The sequence below is a fragment of the Lissotriton vulgaris genome, chromosome 2_1, assembly GCF_964263255.1.
Source record: "Lissotriton vulgaris chromosome 2_1, aLisVul1.2, whole genome shotgun sequence".
In the NCBI taxonomy this organism is placed as follows: domain Eukaryota; kingdom Metazoa; phylum Chordata; class Amphibia; order Caudata; family Salamandridae; genus Lissotriton; species Lissotriton vulgaris.
The window spans coordinates 68,159,993-68,178,109 of record NC_141687.1 but is presented as its reverse complement, the minus strand read 5'-3'; the positions used below and the strand labels follow the sequence as shown (position 1 = coordinate 68,178,109).

At 47.4% G+C, this 18,117-nt stretch overlaps 1 protein-coding gene across 3 annotated transcripts in view; it reads right to left on the bottom strand.

Moving 5' to 3' along the window:
- TNS1 (tensin 1) overlaps window positions 1-18,117 on the bottom strand; it is a 1,287,061-nt gene that overhangs the window by 122,762 nt on the left and 1,146,182 nt on the right. For all 3 annotated transcript variants that reach the window (XR_015308332.1, XM_086954487.1, XM_086954486.1), the window contains one exon: window positions 12,751-14,538. Coding sequence is in view for 2 of the 3 variants with exons in the window: in XM_086954487.1 (XP_086810613.1) it covers window positions 12,751-14,538 (1,788 nt within the window). In the remaining variant the exon portion in view is untranslated. The remainder of the gene's footprint in view (window positions 1-12,750; window positions 14,539-18,117) is intronic.

Sequence of the window (18,117 nt, the reverse complement as noted above, 5' to 3'; positions counted from 1 at the left end):
TTTGTAGATAGGGGTGGATGCAGGAGTGGGAGGGTGGTTGGTGTGTGCATGATGGGTTATGTGGGCATGTGGTTCAGTGGAATCAAGGTGAGTGGAATAATGGATGGATGTATGGATGGATGTATGGATGGATGGATGGATTTATGGATGGATGGATGAATGTATGGGTAGTGATAAGGATGGGATAATATATGGTTGTGTGAGTCAAAAGGTAAATATGAATAGATCAAAAGATGATTGTAGTGGTAGATGTGTGAGTGGAATGTGTTCAAAGTAAACCATTGTGTGTATGTATGAATGAAAGGGTGAAGTAAGTTTCCCATGTGTGGGTATTAATTGAGAAATCATTGGAGTGTAGTTGGTGTGTGAGAAGGAAAACAAGTAGAAAGTTTGTCAATTGTTTTGGAGAATGGGGTTTGGTTTAATGAGTGAGTGATATGCGATAAAGAATAGTGAGGCGGTGGTTCAATGTGTGGGTGTGAGGTGTAAAGAGCAAGTCGAGGTGAAGATGAATGAATAGGATGATGAATGGGTGCATGTTTTGGTGAGTGGTAGGCGTGTGCATGGATTGATGAATATGGAGATGGAACAGACACAACAAATTGACAAAGACAACACAATGAGAGAGAAAAAAAGAAACATTACTATGAATATACAGCATACAGCTGATCAGAACAGAGACAGAGTGCATGAATTGATGATGAGCTGCAGAAAGTTGCTGAATGCTCAGCCCCGCTTTCACATAAAACTGAAGACCATCCTATCTACCCCCTCAGAATCCTCCGCCAGCCACAAGATAAGTGGGAAGAGTGACAGAATGCCATTGGCCTACTCTTGAGATGAATGACAGAAGAGCTCTACATACTCAACAGAAACACTATGTGTGAGATCCACAGATCTGACGTACAGTACCTCAAAGTGCTTGTCCTACTCTAGCATCAGTACTTGGGTGCCAAAGTCTCCTCTGATGCCTCCATCTTCTGGCTATGTCCAGGGGTTTTAATGTCATAACACAATATGTGGAAAGTCCACTGGACTAAAGCGTAAAAGTGGAAGGTTCTTAGACACGTCAGAGACTCTCAAAGACTGCTAAGGATGGAGCAGGAACAGATGCACATCACTCACTTTGACTCAAGTCTGCCAGACTTTATAATTTGGTAACTTAAATTATACAAAGGAGAGAAACCTCAAATTAAAAAGCTGTTTGGCAAACTTTGTCTACTTAGGGGGACAATAATTCAACCAATATCTGCATATTTGTGAAAGTATAGGTCAGAATTTCCATTGAAATCTGTGTTTTGTTTTCATAATGATGCTGGCACATTTGATGAATCTGCGTGAAACTTTTAAAGAAAATGTTGACCAGATTTGGATTTGGCAGGGCAGGTCTCATGTAGATCCACCAATGGAGCAGAGAAATGGGTGCGGTCAAAAGGTGACTTTTCCTATTTTATCACCAATAGGATTGATTATCTTCACTCACAAGTGCACGAAAAGTGGCTGAACACACCTACACCAAACGAGGCATGGAAGTAGATCTTTACTTAAAGAAGTGTCCGATGAGTATTTGTAGAGAAAACAGCATTACATAAATATGCCTGATGGGCTTAGAAAGGTTACATCGTGAGAGGTATTTGGGCTGTTAGTCTTTGGATGGTCCATGAACCACAGTTTATGGACCATCTTCAGACACAAATAAAAATAAAAACAGCTAATTTGATTGGATGATGACAGAACTTTGTTCAGCCCATCATCCAGTTTAGGTTGACGGACCCAATCCCGGGTTAGAAAACCTGAACAAACTGACTGACAGAAAATGTTGTTCCTGCTGCCATTACGGGATATGGGCCCAGGAATCTTGAAAAAAGGTGACGGGGCCATAAGGGGATATGGGGAACACCCCGTCACCCTCTGCCTTAGGAGGGACCCCAACGGGAACTCCCTGGGAACACAGACAAAAAAGTCTAGACTGTGGCCCAGGGGTCGTCGGCACCATGTGGGGTTCACTAAACTGCATCATAGCCCGAGTTCGGGAGTCCAACTCAGGGTCCATGAACCCTATAGCAAGGGCCCCCCAGACCCATCCTGAACCCCATGTGAGGCTTGTGGGTCTGGCACCTGATTCACAGACCGCACTGAGGTCCAACAAGGGCCCACGAGGCTGTGGGGGTTTGCAAATCTCAGCCCTTAAAAAATATGCAGTGAGTGGGTGTGCGGAGCTCGCTTCCTGCACAAAGCTAGAGTGGATTTAGACAGGATTTTTTTTTTAAAATCTTAAACTTTGCAACTTTAAGTAGGTTGAAAAAATCTCAATTCTCGCAAAGGGCGAACATTTCCTGTTGTGTAAAAAGTAAACCTGGGCATAGCACTACACTACGCTCGCGTAGTTTGTGAAGTTTCCGCTACTTCGCACTGCACGAACTGCACGTAGCACAATGCAAACACGCATAGCGTAGCGTAGGGCAGCAGTAATTTTTTGCTTGCTCGCGGTCCTCACCGTCAAGTTGGCGACCGCGAGCAAGCAAAATGACAACCCGGCGAGACTTTTTCCTCGTTCCCGATAAGCAACATCAAGTTGCCGATCGCAAGCGTGGAAAATAAACCTCCCGGCGAGATTCTCAACGTGGGGAGGTCAGGTTTCTCATTGCAGGTGGTCGCGTATGCTCACGACCGCTTGCGATGAGAAACTACCAGTCCGCGTTGAGAAAGTTGCCGCTCGAGTAAAAATCTACTTGAGCGACAGAAAACTACAGCTCGCACTGTGCAAGATGCCGTTTTTAATGATTGCACAGTGCCGGATGCTTGTCCGCACTGTGCAATCATTGAAAACAGCAGCTTGAACAGTGCGATCAGGGTACTACGCAGTTTGCGAAGTGCTACGCGTAGCGCAAAGTGCACTTCGCTTAGCTACACGTAGCGCTACTTCGGGAACTACGCGCAGGGTTAGTAAAAAGAGTGCTATTGGCCCCTTTGCTCACATGGAAATTAGGCGACTTGTCCCCTTTTTGGGAAGTTAAAAGGGTTTATTTCCGTATAGGCTTGTAGTGCCGCCCTGGGAGTCCGTACTCACAGCGCCTTGATTTCACCGCCTTGCATCCACTCATGACGGCTCTACCGTCTGCCTGCTCCCCACAGCTCTGCCCCCGGCCTCCACCCCTTCCTCGCTCGCAGGATTTCCAGACGGGATCCGGTGCAAGTCCCGGACGAGGCCCATGTGCCTGTGATGACGGGTGGAATTCTCTTCGTGCTTTTAGGCGGGACACAGCACCGATTCATGGCTGCACCCGAGCCGAGAGGCCCCACCCGAGCCGAGGGGCCCCACCCGAGCAGGCCCCCTGCCCATGGTGACTCATGGGTTGCCTGACTCACACCATCTCCTTAAATGTCAACGCTTTCAGCTGAGAGCGGCGTTCCCTGGGTACCGGGGGAAGGGAGGGTTGGACCCACATTATCCTGGGTAATAATATTTGTAATACTTCTGTGCTGTCCAGTACATCGCGGCCTGCAGTTGTGCCCGTCTATAAGCGATATAACTAGCTTACATTTAATGATACTCGCCTTACCGACCTAGGCAGGATGGAGGGCGGAGTTGACACTGCTAGGATTCAAACGAACCATCTTAGGATCACGGCAGACGGCAGCCAGAAGCGTTTAAATCGGCGAGCCACCGAGCCCGCAAGAATGATACTTCAATGCACAAAGAATTCCGAGGCCATACGAGGCTGGAGACCCACGCCTGATATGACGTCAGGGTAGACGTGCGTCAGTTTGATGGCCTTTTACTCCCATCTGACACCTCTGTCCCTTTTAATACACCCGGCCCCTTCCAATTACAGTCTTGCTGCCGGACTTTCTCTGAGGCCAGCTGTGTTCTGGGCGCGAGGACCTAGAACAGATATCGAATATGCGCTGTAACAGCAGACAGAACACCTAGTATGCTCCTGCTCAGGCACGCGGTGAAATACTGATCCTGCGGATCTTTTCATTGTCTGCCCTCGTCTGTACCGGGTCAGGCGGCAAAGTGGACCAACGCGCCCATCCTAGGGGTCTGTGTTTGGCCTCATGATCACAGGATCAAATCCTGGTGGGTCCAATCAGCCTTTCATTCTTCTGAGGTCAATAAAATTAGTACCATTGAGTTGGCCAACAATAAAAGTCTGTTATTCAGCGCCAAGATACACTTCTGGGTGAATGTGCGCTTGACAAATAGACATGTTGTGTCCTGGACTTTTCAGACAGACGAGAGCCATCACCAGCCAAGGGGATAGAGGTCCTGAGATAGGGTACGAGGAGGCTGCATAGAGCTGAACCCTACGAGGGGTGCAGGGGTGCTCGAGGAGTGGCCACGAGTAGGACAAAGGGGCACACTGGGTCTTAAGGTCTTTCTGTTCCATCCTTTCCAGGACCCCGTGTGAATCTGCAGTGTGTGCATCTGACTATGGTGTCTCTTCGCTGCCAACCTGCCGCTGCCACCCCAAACACCATATCAATGTTCCGCGCTTCAAGATCAGCTCAAGGGCATCCCCCTGCCATGGGTATGTCACTGGAGTGGATTTACACTACTGGGTCCAGCCTGGGAGTTGTACAGTAGTGAAAATCCATACACGACCTTCCTGGCCCTCAATAATACTACATCACTCAGAGGTTGTGCCTCTGGCTGCAGTTCAAACGAGCTGCATACCGACCACCTTATTATTATTATTGCGTCTTATAAAGCGCACGGCTACCCGAGAGGGTTTCCTGGCGCTAGACCCAGGTAGAGTGAATGCAGCCTCTAGTCTAAATCAGCCAAGTCTTCAATCTCTTGCGAAAAACCGTGAGAGAAGAAAAGTTACGAAGAGGTCCTGGGAGACCATTCCAAAGCTTTGGACCAAGATACAAAAATGACCGACCCCCCACCTCCATGTGTGCGCGAAAAATTCTTGACCTCATACTACACGGCCCTCTTACACTCACCTACAAGACAACTATCGCCCAGCATTGTGCCACTCTACCACAGCGAGCCACCCGTCACCCCCTGAACTGGCATGGAATAACTGAAGAGTTCTGGCAAACTGCGCGTGCCACCCAAGGACTGTACGCGAGTCCACCCTGCAGGTCCCTACGAACTGCACACTGGGACCACTACCGACACTGCACAACGAGTCACATAAAGGACGGTAGTGAACCCTTTCAAAGGGAAAATCGGAGAGCATGGGACAGTGGAACACAGCGTTTGCCCATCACTCAAAGATTTCCATCTGGGGATAGCCCCACAGGGCAAAGTCCAGCTCCCCTTGTGACTAGCCATTCAGGGCCTGTGTAGGGCATCTACCTCACATTCAAAGGCCCAGACTAATGATGCGGAATCGCTGACAACTGCGTTGACGGTGCCCAATGACCTATCTTCAGAGACCCTACGCGAAGGCCTTGTTTGTTGGCATACTACATCGCAGTGTTGACTTGGGATGCAGATGTAAGGCCAGCGGGGTGGAATGCAAACTGGTTCTGGTCCAACAGCACCAACCACTCTAGGAAATGTTTGTGAAACTGGGGGATCAGAATGTGAAAACATCTGTTCCGTAGGTGCCGAGTCCTGCTGGTTACCGACCAGGAGACCCTGAGCCGAGGAGGGCGTTCTGAACTTGCTTCTTCGAGAAGGAGTCGATAATCCTCAGGTCCAACAACCAACCTCAGTCCTTCGTCCCTCTCTGGCACTATCATGCAGAATGCGTAAACCGGTCTATGGAACCTCCGCTAACGAGGGCAAGCACCTCACGCATCAAAATAAGATAGTAGCAAGATTAACAATGGACAGTTGCAATGGAGTGCAGAGAATCCAGAAATGGCGGGACAAAACCCTTCGGAAATAGCATCGCTCACTGGGCCAAGCTGAAGGACCTCCAATGGAGCGCGAGGAGCATCCGCCCGGTGGATGGTCAGGTTTTACAAGAGATCAGATGAAGCCGGTGTCATCAGACTGGTTGCAGATTAGGACCGCTCCAGTTGCTGCTGTTTCCTCTTTTCTAACACCACCCCGGCCTGTGAAGTAGTGAAAGACCTGGCAGGGCGGTCGGATAGGCAGGAGGGTTGATACTGTCGGGTAGTATGTGGTCGGGAGTAACAGCCAGCCTTGCAGCATTTTGGTGAGACCGCCCAATGGGGAGGTGAAACCGAGGGAGCCCGCAGGGCCTTGACCCACTTGGGCCTTGCACAACAGGTGCATCCATAGACCTGTTGCATCCCCAGGGCGGCCCTTTCTGTGCTTGGAATCTGTCTGCTCTTCGAAAGCACCAAAGGGCTTTTTTGTGCATCCATAGGATGCTGGGAGCTCGTTCCAGTAAAGCAGGGCTGAGAAACACTCGAAGCTTCGTGTCAAATTCCAGCCAGGAAACTGCATGTGAACTCAGGTGCAGCCGGTAATCCTGTCTCTAAGACCACAGCCGCTGTCCTCATTACCCAGGAAGAGTAAGCGACATCCTCAGAAGTTGGCATCGAAGAGTAGGTGAAGTCAAGTTTTGCCGAGGAGTGTCCTAACCACTCCTAGTTTGGAACTTTGAAGAGACCCCCGCATACGTATTCTAGGGAGGAAAGTGACTGTCAGGCTCACTATGTGCTATAATGACCCCTGATGCAAGCATCTCTACCAAAGAAGGCCTCCATCCACTCCATCCAGAATACATTCTGCGTCCTCCAGAGGTGCTGTGCCAAGGGTTGTTCTTCAAACGAGGTCTGCGAGCACTCCCGGACGAGCCCAAGATCTGTTCGGTCAAGGAAGGCACGAAGGACCACCAAACAGATGGCTATAGGAATGGACCCAGAGGGGCTGAGGGTGGTGCCACTGTGAGACCTGGGCACAAGCCTTTAGGCTCCAGAAAGAGATCTTGAGGTCCACCCTCAAGGTGCTGAAGCGACAAAAGGAAGGCTCCTGTCAAGGGTTAAACCGTGTAGGACCCCGAGCCGCAGATGAAGTCCCCATTGTCACCGCGGTGGCGGGTGGTCCCAGAGGGTAATGGAGTATCTTGGGGAATATTCAATATAACATTTAAAAAGCCATAATCTGTAAAGCAGCAGTAGCAGGGGCAGTGATTCAGACTGCATCTTCTCATGGATTAGCAGTAGGTCCGAGGATGAATTGATACCCGAGGTGGGGGAACACAGAGCTGCAAACTCTAAACATGGTCTTAAAAGCAGGATCTCTTCCATGTGGATGAAGAGAAGCCTTGTTTTTTTGTGCTTTCTTTTGTATTTTAATGAAGAAAACATGTCCTTGGAGATCACTGTTGATGATAGACATCATTGGACGTGATATCACAGGGTTCCTTTCCAATAAAAAAATGCTATGCTTAGAAATAATGTATATTTTTGTAGCATGTATTTGTGATGCACGTTACAGCACATGTGCAAAGTTAGAAAATAATTGAGACAAGAAAACTTCACCCAAATATTCTGCCTGCCTCAAGGAGGTTTCATTTGTCACACAAAGCCCTGTCTACATTATTAGGTAGGGCTTTGCATTAAAAACCATTGGGGGTTGTATGTACCGCCCGTGGGATGCCCCCGATGCAAAGCGGCGCCAACCATGGCTTTGTGTTCCTTTCCAAGTAGATCCCAGTTCAAGACTTTTCTCTGGTTTGTGTCGCCAGTTGTGACACTGCACTGGTGCAAGCCTTGGTGAATCTTGACACTTGATTTTAATCCCTGACTGTAATGAACTCATTAATCTTTTTTGGGTGGGAACGCCCAGCAACAATTCTTGTCTAAGGACCTTGTGCAGCTTTTCAATGTAGCATTTAATAGTTGTTTTGCCTTGCTTATAAGTACCACCAGAATTATGGGAGGCGGGAATACAGCGTGGAAACACAAGCATATCGGGCTCGCTTTCTAGCAGCACCTAATGTAGGCCAGCAGCTAGGCCGGCTGGCATTTAAATGACATGAAAAAAGCATTAGGTCGCCCCCTTGTGGAAGTGGCAGATTACTGCAAAAGACAAGCACATTTGCCTTTATTTTAGTTTATGGTTAGATCTCCAGCAGACATGTTACCTGGAGAGCTAAGAATTGTGAGAGAATTTCCTGCTGATGCCAGGATTTGGAATTAGGTGCTAAGTTTAAGAACTAACAATTGATCCACTGATCATATCCTATATTAGCGACAGCCTTGACACGCTGCTCTCTCACAGAAGTACTCAACCTCACCTGAAGCAGCGGTTCCATTGTAGCCAATTAAATCCGATGCTGAGCAGACATACATACAAATGTACAGTTCCCATCTGAAGGTTTGCAAAGATTACCAAGCATTGCACTACATGCAGACTGTAAAGTTTGCAAAATGTGCATATCTCACTGACAGGTGGCCAAAATTGTGCAGGAAAATAAAAGTACATTTCCGGCATGCTTTTTATTTGTGAGAATTATCCACCTAAAATTAAATAATTGTGGGTATTTTTAATGCATTATGAGTCCATGGGGTTTTGGTTTGCAAAAAAAATAAAACATTTGCAACCTTTTTAAAATGTCCGAAAGGCTGCCAACATTAAGAAACACATTGTGTAGCTTACTGAATGAAATCGAGATTTTCATGGGCACTCATCCATTCTGCTAAACTATAAGCACTTTGTGAAATGTTCCAAGCTCCGAAGAGTCACTGCACACTTTTATCAAACACAGAGCAGGCACAAGCACACTCTGTGTTTTAGGGGTCAAGGAATCACCAAAGGTCTGTTTTACTCTGGTAGACATGCCCATCACACCATCACTACCATGTGATGGTTGTCACCTGGCTGTGCCCTGCTGGTTAAAGCCTGGCTGTCCATCCCATCTGTCCAAGCAAGTACAGGCAGCCCCCGTGTTTAGTCTCAATGTAGAAGTGTAAACTCGCATTTTGGAGGAGCTGGGCCAGTGCAAGAGAAAATAATAAATATTTATGTGTTGAATACACAACACACGACATTAGAGATATCCGCGTGCCAGGAACTGACGGCAGATGGAATGTGGTCATCTCGAGCCGTGACGTGCACCTGGAAATCAATATGTGGACATTAAGTCCTGACTTACATCCCTGTGGTCCAGGAAGTGCATGAAAACATTGACTGCAGAACACAGACTCAAGAGCAGGTACTGCCAAAATACCTACCGTACATAGGGGGCCACCAACCAAAGTATTCACCCCAACCTTCTTCGAAGCCCTAGGCCCAGATCTGCTGCACTGGGTTTAGAGCAGGCAATGGATTCAGCCCTCCAGCAGATGGGAACTGGAGGTCCATTGCAACATGTAAACAGGTCCACATTTTAGTAGGGAGCGATTTCTGTCAAACCAGGGATTTTGGCAGTGCATGTTTTTGAGTCTGTTTCTAGCATCTACATTGTCTTAGTGTGTTCGTGCTTGTACAAGCCCCCGGGCTTTCCCTCCTTCTGTCCTGTGTTAAAGCTACACGCTTGCCCTGGATGCAGGGTGAGTGAACTGACAGACCACTGCGCTTCTGTGCATTCAAGCTCCTACTTAGCTTCTTGTCCCCCCAGGATCTTGAATGTATTTCTTCAAGTCTTGTAACCTTCTCCACTGGGACACACACTCTCAGCATTATGGCTTCCTGCATCCTTTCTCCGTTCACTGTCTTTGCCCCAGCTGGTCAGCAGAACGCCAGCTCATCGCCCTCAAAACTCTGTTACACTGTTGGCGCAATGCTCATCACAACTACCACTTTCAACGCTGACACCTCTTCTCCGTAAGCACGACCCACCCAATGTGCATCACGCCTCTCCCTTTCAACGCTTACATCTATTCTCCGTAGACTCCACCCCCCTACCCATCACACCTCTCACTTTCAATGATTACACCTATTCTCTGTAGAGACCACCGCCCCATCTTCCAACGCACCTCTCACTTTCAACGCTGACACCTCTTCTCCGTAAGCACGACCCACCCCCTACCCATCACACCTCTCCCTTTCAATGCTTACACCTATTCTCTGTAGAGACCACCACCCCATCTCCTAACACACCTCTCAGTTTCAACGCTTACACTAATTCTCCATAAACATCACCACCCCATCTTCCATCACACCTCTCACTTTTAAACCATCTTATCTTCCAGTCTCTGTAGCACGCTGTTGCCTCAATGTCAATTAAACCCCTCCGTTTTTCCACATCGTAACCCCCTTCATCGTCTATACCATTCTAAAGCCCTAATGTCCACCAACTACATCTGCTTTCACACATTTCATCCAGGCCAGGACCACATTTTAAATACATCAGCTAAATCTGTATCACGCAAAATTCGTGACGTTTTTCATTACAAGGTTTCACATCGCTTTTTTTTTAAGAAAGCGAGTACCAAGGTCACACCAGTCACAGGAGATGTTACTGGAAGACTAGTCTCGCAGGAAATGTCCCGCAGAGACATTTTCTGAGGTTTTTACACAAGGTGCGTGCTTGCTTGAAATAACACTGGGATCTGTCAGACAACCACATTTCTGACAGCATCATTTTGAGTACTTCTGTGAATTTCTTTACGGAATTTCATATATTATTTTAAAAAATGACCCAATTTCGCACACTCCTGCCCCCCAATGTCTAAAACAGAATGTGCCCTAATACCCTTTTACCCCATCACTTCTCAGATATCTCGGCATGCTCCTATCTACTGACAAATGCACGTAATTAAATATTTAACATATAAAACAGCGGTGCCATAACCAGTCTTCAAACCCCCTCACTCCTCAATCACACAGCTAACCGTGACACTCAGCTATTCATTCACCAAACGGCTCACTTTCCTCACGCCCTGCAATCCCTGTTGCAGACAACTGTCCAATTATTCACCAGACTTTTCACTACTACCAAAGCCTTTTCGAAGCACTACATCACAGCACCACATCTCAGGTCCTGTAAGTCATCAAACCAGTAGCTTCTTCCACCTTTAGAATGTGATCATGCCATTACACTGGCGATGCTTTCTCGGTGCTTCCAGGTCACCCATGCACTTCCCAGCCGTAGGTATACGTTATTCCCCATTTTCCATTGCACCTCTGTCTGCATCCCCCACACCACAACTGCATGCTGCCTATTTCGGCCGTGCTGCTTCTCTTATCCTTCTTTCACTATTACCTCTTCGCTACAATTACCCGGCATCCCGTCAGCAAGGATGTAGCGCACCGGTCTAGATGTCACTTGTCCTTCCGACCACTAGATTCACGGATCATGAAAGCAGGTGCAAGAACCGAAAGTAAACATGGCTACAAGAAGACTGTTGACATCTGTATTGTCCACTCCTTGTCACTCTCATCACCTGAGCAGCCAATAAGAGATGATTTAGAGGATGAAGGCGGGGCAGGTGGTGAACGCCATCATGACATCGAGGTCCATTTCTGATACACTAGGCCTTTTATTGACTCGATGTCTATGTCGCTAGTTTTAAGTAAGGCTCCCGGTTTTATGTTTTATTTTTTTTTTTTACATTCCCGTCTGTATTTATCCATATTTCGTTTTTGCTAATGCGATCTGTAATTTATCCATACTTATCTTGAGTTTTGTGAAAAAAGGAAGTTGAAACTAGTATATTTCTGCATTTATATACCCAATAAATGTGCATTCATGCTTGAAAGCCTTCTAGGTTTCAATGATATGAACACCCACAGATCAAACCTCAATGCACGTTTACGAAACCATGAACATTTCGGTATCAAGGTTGTGCATAGCTACTGTTTTTTAAGCCTCTTCACTAAAATGTCTTTTTTTTTTAAACCCGTTTCATGTCCATCCGCAAAGCTATTGGCCAACCAGTCATGACAGTTAACATTTAGAATCACTCAAAAAAAACAGTCCTATTTCCGGTTTAAACCATATTCAAAAGTAAATACAAACAGGAAAATACAGGGTTTTCAGCCTGTATTTATCTGCAAAAATCAGTAGAAATGGAAAACAGGGAGCCTTAGTTTTAAGTCACATAACACAAGTCCTTCTCTTCTGTTTACAATGTAGCTTGGGAATTACCTGACCCTGGAGGTCCGCCCCTATACCAGCCCCTTTCCCATTACCCTTTCCTGCCCACTTAGTTTTTTCCAGTCATGCACATCACCTTGAAGTGTGTAGACACAAAAGACCCACAGCATGTTTATTGTCTTATTGTGTCTCCCAGTGGACAACTTCCCAGAGAGCATCTACACATTGCTTTATAAACAATAAATGGCTACAAGCCCACACAAGGAGTTAACTGTGTGTGTCCTACCCTGTTGCGATATATAGACAATAGACTACAATAGCAGTATAACGGGGTCAATATAGCACAATGTGAGAAACATATGATCTCATTTAGAGAGGTTCCCTTCAGAAACATGGTCATTAAGAACCTTTCATTCTACAGACGAATAGAATTGAGCAAATCAATAGGAAGGACTGTAATTCTAGATATTTAAAGTAAAATATGTACATAGGTTGAATTACTATTGAGCTGGCTAGATTTTATGAGGGTAACAAACTTCAGAACTTGACAAAGAAACAAAGCTTTGCATCTGTATGAAAATCCTACAAAAGGTTTTCTACAGAACATTTTGGGTCAGATTTACAATGTGGCTGATGAGTACTCTGTCACAAATGTGACCGACATCTCGACCTCCGTATTACAAGTGCTGTAGGATATAATGCACTATTAGTAAGATGTTGCCCATCCCCCATCACCCAAACTCCCAATTTCTACACTTGAGGGAGCACAGCATGGTTGGAAATAGAGAGCGTGATCAAGAGACACCCCAGGCACTGCCATAAGCCATACCTGCCACTCGATGTGCCACGATGCCCTCCAGGTGGTAGTTGTCGTCTTCCGGATCATTTGATGGAGCTTCCACCGCATCAGGACCAGTCTGGGGAAACTGGGCTTGAGCATGAAGGGTGGGAGAAGGGGAGGAAGTAATGATGGATTGCTGGAGTCCTGCAGGGGTGTACATGGTTGCCGGGGGCACGGGAGACGAGGACGGTGGGGTTTGACCAAAGCTGTAGCTCCTCACCGGGGCGGCAACAGTGTGCTGTTGTGTTGGGTAGCTGTACGGTGAGTAGGATCCCCCTGTTTCTGACTCTCTGTAGTCCTGCATGATGGGCTCTGGTTCTCCCAGGCTTCTGGTGGTCTGCCCCATAGTCCGGAGCGTGTATGATTTGGGGGCCGCCTGGTCTGGAGTCCCAATGGACTGGGCAGGTGAAGTGCTGTAGTTCTGCATTGGACTCGGAGGGGAGGCTACATACACATTGCTAGGTCTCTGCTGTGCCGCTTGCGGAGTGGGTTGACTGTAGATGTGTAGGGCTGGCTGGGCAGAGAGTGACGTAGCCACTGGCATGTGCTTTTCCTCTCTGGTGGCCGCTGGGACACTCTGAGACTTGTGCATCTGCGAGAAGGACGGATCGAGGTCAAGCATCAACATGTTAAGTGCTTCGATCGACTGCTCGATCTCCTGTTGGGAGGCAGTCTGGGGGAACTCGGGGATGCTCTGACTCTGAGACATGGTCGGCGCAGTACTCAGCTGCGGGCTCGGACTGGGACTTTGGCTTTCAATAGACCTATCTTGGCGGGAAGAGGGCCTGCTGCCTGTGCCCACGCCACCCTGCCAAGAATTGAGTCCCCGCTGCACCGCGTCACGGCTACTACCACTTCGTGCTGGTGCCTGTGGCAGCAATGGAGGAACCTGCTCAAACATGGAAGGCTCCGGCGCCGAGAAGGACTGGGAGCGGTACATCCCGTTGGGGTCAAAGTAGTATAAGTGCTGCTGCATAGAAGCTTGCTGCGGAAGTTGCCCCCAGCTAGGGGCCTGGTAGTTTCCCTGGTATGTTGTGAGGTTCTCCTGGGCAGACAGGGAAGGTCTCATTTGGCCACCTGCCTCGTGACTGTGCCGAGGGGACATGTTCCTCAAGGTGTTCTGGTTACTGTAATGGTATCCACCATTAATGATCGCCTCGGCGTCATAAAGTCGATCCTTGTGCAACTTATCCATCCCATTGAAACTGGATGTGCCATTGTGCAATGAAGACATGTTCTCCAACCTGTGCGGCTCCTGATAGCTCAGCTCGTTCATGTGGTTGGTGCCATCAAACGAGGACAGCGTGCCCAGGCTGCCAACACTGTGCATGTCCTGGTTGGGCAGGTCATCGTCCAAGATGTCCGTTTCCCTCTCAGCGGGGACCATGGTGGTGCCACCATTCATGTGTACTTGTGCCGGTACCACATGAAGCACTGCCCCCACGCCGGTTGACCCGGCATTATGGTTATGCATCTGCGCCTCTGTCTCCAAGCCAAACCCGCTCAGGAGTCGCTCAAGCTCCCGCTTCTCCTCTGGGGTCAAGATTTGGTTGGCGGCTGCGATGGCCGCTTGTTCATCGGTCTTGTCGGTCTTGGTGGAAGCGGTGGAGTTGCCTGAGTCGCTGCTCACAGACAGTGTGTGCTCAATGTGATTGGGTGTCGCGGAGAGAGGGATGCCGTTGGCGTTGACGGTCGTGGTGCTGCCGTGCGTGGAGTCTTTCTTCTTCACCTTGGCGTACAGACTGCCGTCCAGCGGTCCTTGGGTATGCACAACTTCTGCAGAGAGAGAGGAAACAGCGAAACATTAGACGCGCTCTTTCTACTGGCAAGAAGGGCAGGCTAAAAGCATCCGTTAATCATCAGCAATATTAATAACTTATGTGTTTAGCAATGCTTATCAACAGCTTGAGACGTAAACATCACATCACTGCCAAGCCTGAATGCCTTTCGAAATTAGCCACTAAGCATCATTTTGATCCAAGACTACCCCCCCCCCCACACCCTTCCGTCTCTCCTTCGCCTCCCCTGGGCACAGACTGTGCTAAAATAAAGCTCCTATGCTTAGGTGCAAAGTGCAAATTAATCTTCTCCAATTTTCCAGCACATGAGATGTTACCACGATATCAGGTGCAAATGGCCAATGAGGCAGGCAAGTGCCTGTGATTGATTGGTGGACCCTCACCCGCGTCAACGCTAATGATCATTTTGGAAGGAGACGCACAGTAGGCTTCAAAGTTACATTAATTATTTACTATAAAGCATTCCTCACATTAGGGTAACATTTATGGCTCTCAAGAAGATTAAGTTTACCCAGAGCGTCAATGTGGCTAATAGACAAAGAGAGGAAGGGAAAGGAGACGTGTTACTGAAGGAATATACCTTTAAATATGGAATCTAGCAGAGAAGACAGACATAGCTCTGTCTGCCTCACACTGTCGCTGGTCGGTGAGAGAAGATGGTTCCCTCAGAATCTAATGCTGTGAAGGTGTGTAAGATCTGGACTCTCTAAAGTCTGTGGGGAGTAATCGCAATCGCTAGTTCCTCCAGTCCGGATGGCTCAGTGATACGCGTGGTTCATATGTTACGGTATTTTGACATTTCGACCCTTTTAGAACTTCACAGGGTCTTCACCTGGGCTGGTGTTGAGGAACACTGAGGGAAAACTCTTAGGGACCACAGAACTGTGACTGGACAGCAGCCCTTGTGGATGAAGAGCAGCTGTAATCAGGTTAAACCCCATCTAAGATAGGGGCAGAAGCATTGGAAGGCACTACAGCGTCTTGTAGTAGCAACATCCACTAAGAAACACGAGGTTGGAAGACTACAACCAAGTGTGAGAAGTCACATAAACGAGAGCATGCCTCACGCAATATGGGAGTTGCAAGCACATGCGTGTGAGTTTGGATGCAAGAAGGTGTCCGGGTAGACAGAGACCGTGCAAGATTTATGCTACTGTAAAAAACCATACGCTCTAACTGGAAAAACGAATAGGGGCCCCGGTGAAGGTTAACATCTGTAACCTGTGTCTCCCCTAATCCAGTGGATATGTGATGCCAATAAGTAATATCTGTGATCTGTTTTCCATGTATTGGGTATAAACCGTTATAGGTCTATTGTCTATCAAGACATCACATATATTGCATTAGACTCACTGTGATTGCTATTGCAACAATTGAAGACACTTTTTTGTTCCTTAGGCAAATTACTTTCTATGTAAATCTGTGGTTTTCTTTACATATAGGGAAAGATAAGGATATTAATATTTATGTGAATCAATGTTATATATATGTGTGTATATTTTTATAAAATGTGAATTAATTTATCACAAAGAATAAGAGAAAAAAATCAAATGAAATAAAAAAAATATATTTTTATAAATATCAGTTCTTGGTATGTTCTGTATTTAGATCTATGGTTTGAGGCTACAGTTTGTATTTTCAGCACTTTGCCTGGTGCACCACTATTTTTCAAATAAGAGAACCATACGCTCTACAAACCACTAGATCCCAAGAGAACCTTGCTCTTACACTGATAAATTGCCCTGGTTCCTGGGGTTACTGGGCTAGCCCTCCCTTTTGTTCTAACAGACAAAAATACAGGCAAAACCATTGTCTCTAATGCCAGCTCGCTGAACATTCTGCTTGGAGAACCCCGTTTCAGCATTCAAACAGGGTATGGATTACCTATTGTTTAATTATTAACACTGTGATAGTCTTAAAAAAAACATTGACTAAAAAGTGGGGAAAAAATTGCCATAATAGTTTGCCTGTTATTTTTTCCACCAGGAGCCCTAGGAGTCATCGCATAGGAGAGGCCAGAATTATGGAGGGCATAATAAACCATAGAGTGATCTAAAGAAACTCTCTTCCACGCTGGGAGGCAATGGAGAGAGCCAAGATGTCTGGACATGTGATCTCCTTTCATCAGGATCCAGGCAGTCATGTTTTTATAATGCATTGCTTCCTTTTGATGGCAGAGGTGCAAATACTCGGGCAGAGAGCATTGTGAGAATGAAGACACGATTACCAGTGGCAGCTCCTCCGCTATGGCGGGGGTGCGTCGTCCCACTGCTTTTCAGCAGTGCAACTTAAAGAAAACATACAATGATAGTAACTCCGAGTTATTATCATTTTATGTTTCTGTGCTGCTTTGTGGGCAGATAGGTGGGTGGGGCTGCTCTGCTCTCGGAGCAGGGAAGGGGCGGAGTTGTTTGCCCACTCATAAGTGCACGAGACTGATTAGCCAGCCCTCTCGGGCCGCCCAAAACAGTCATGCACACTTGCCCTGTTCTCCACGCAGGCTACATGACAGCTTGCGTGGAAAACATGCCCAGACCCCCATTCCCTGGCTGAGTGTCGAACTGGGATGCTCAGGCCAATCACAACGCTGCATTGCAGCATTGTGATTGGCCAGGGGAGCCTGGCTGCGCTTCCGGTTCCTCAAGTCAAGACAAGGAGAGCAGGAATGTGCGACACCGCAACAAGGTAAGTGATTTTTTTTTTTTTTTACATTGCACCCAACCCCAGCGAGCCCTTCCCCTCCCCCTCGCGCCCGCCCAGCCACTATGCTGCGAGCTATGCCAGCGGCCACTGATGATTACTGTACAGACGTGGCGAGAACCCCATCCCAATGCTTCCAGTGGTTTAAGTGCAGCAGTCAATTCAATTCAATTACGCTTTATTCGACCATGAAAATGACAGTCACAAAAGCACAAATCACAATCATTAAATAGTTAAGATAAAAGTTCATTGTTAAAATAACCAAGTTAAAGGAAGAATAAAATAGCAAAAACCCCTTGCAGCAGTCACTAGATCAACACACAATGTTACCTAAGTTTGTACCTCTCACAGCCAGTAAAAGTAGTCTTACTTAGAAGTAGTAAGGCAGTTTTTAAAAACTGCATAAAGAACCACAAACTTGGAAGCATAGGGCTCGGTCCTTAAAGATGCCTGGTGGTCTGGAGAAATGATGACTTGCCACTAAGCAGAGCAGATCACAAACAGCACTCTGCAATTATCACCGGCACATAAAGGAAGCCAAGAAAGCAGCCATCACGACCCGCATCAACTCCGCAGCTAACCACACAAAGGAACTCTTCAAAATAGTAACCCAGCAGCCATAGAGAATACCATCCACCCCTTCCAGGAACTCTACAACACCCTCTCAGACTACTTCCACAGCGAGATCACCAACATCTACAACAAGTTCAACCTCCAACCCACCATTCTTAACCACAATGACCTCAACCAACCAGCAAACACCAGCCAAACCAACACAATCTGGTCTCCGCTCACTGCCCTGACCACCTGAGCCATCCACTCCGAAGCACCCTTTGACCCCTGCCCCCATCACCTA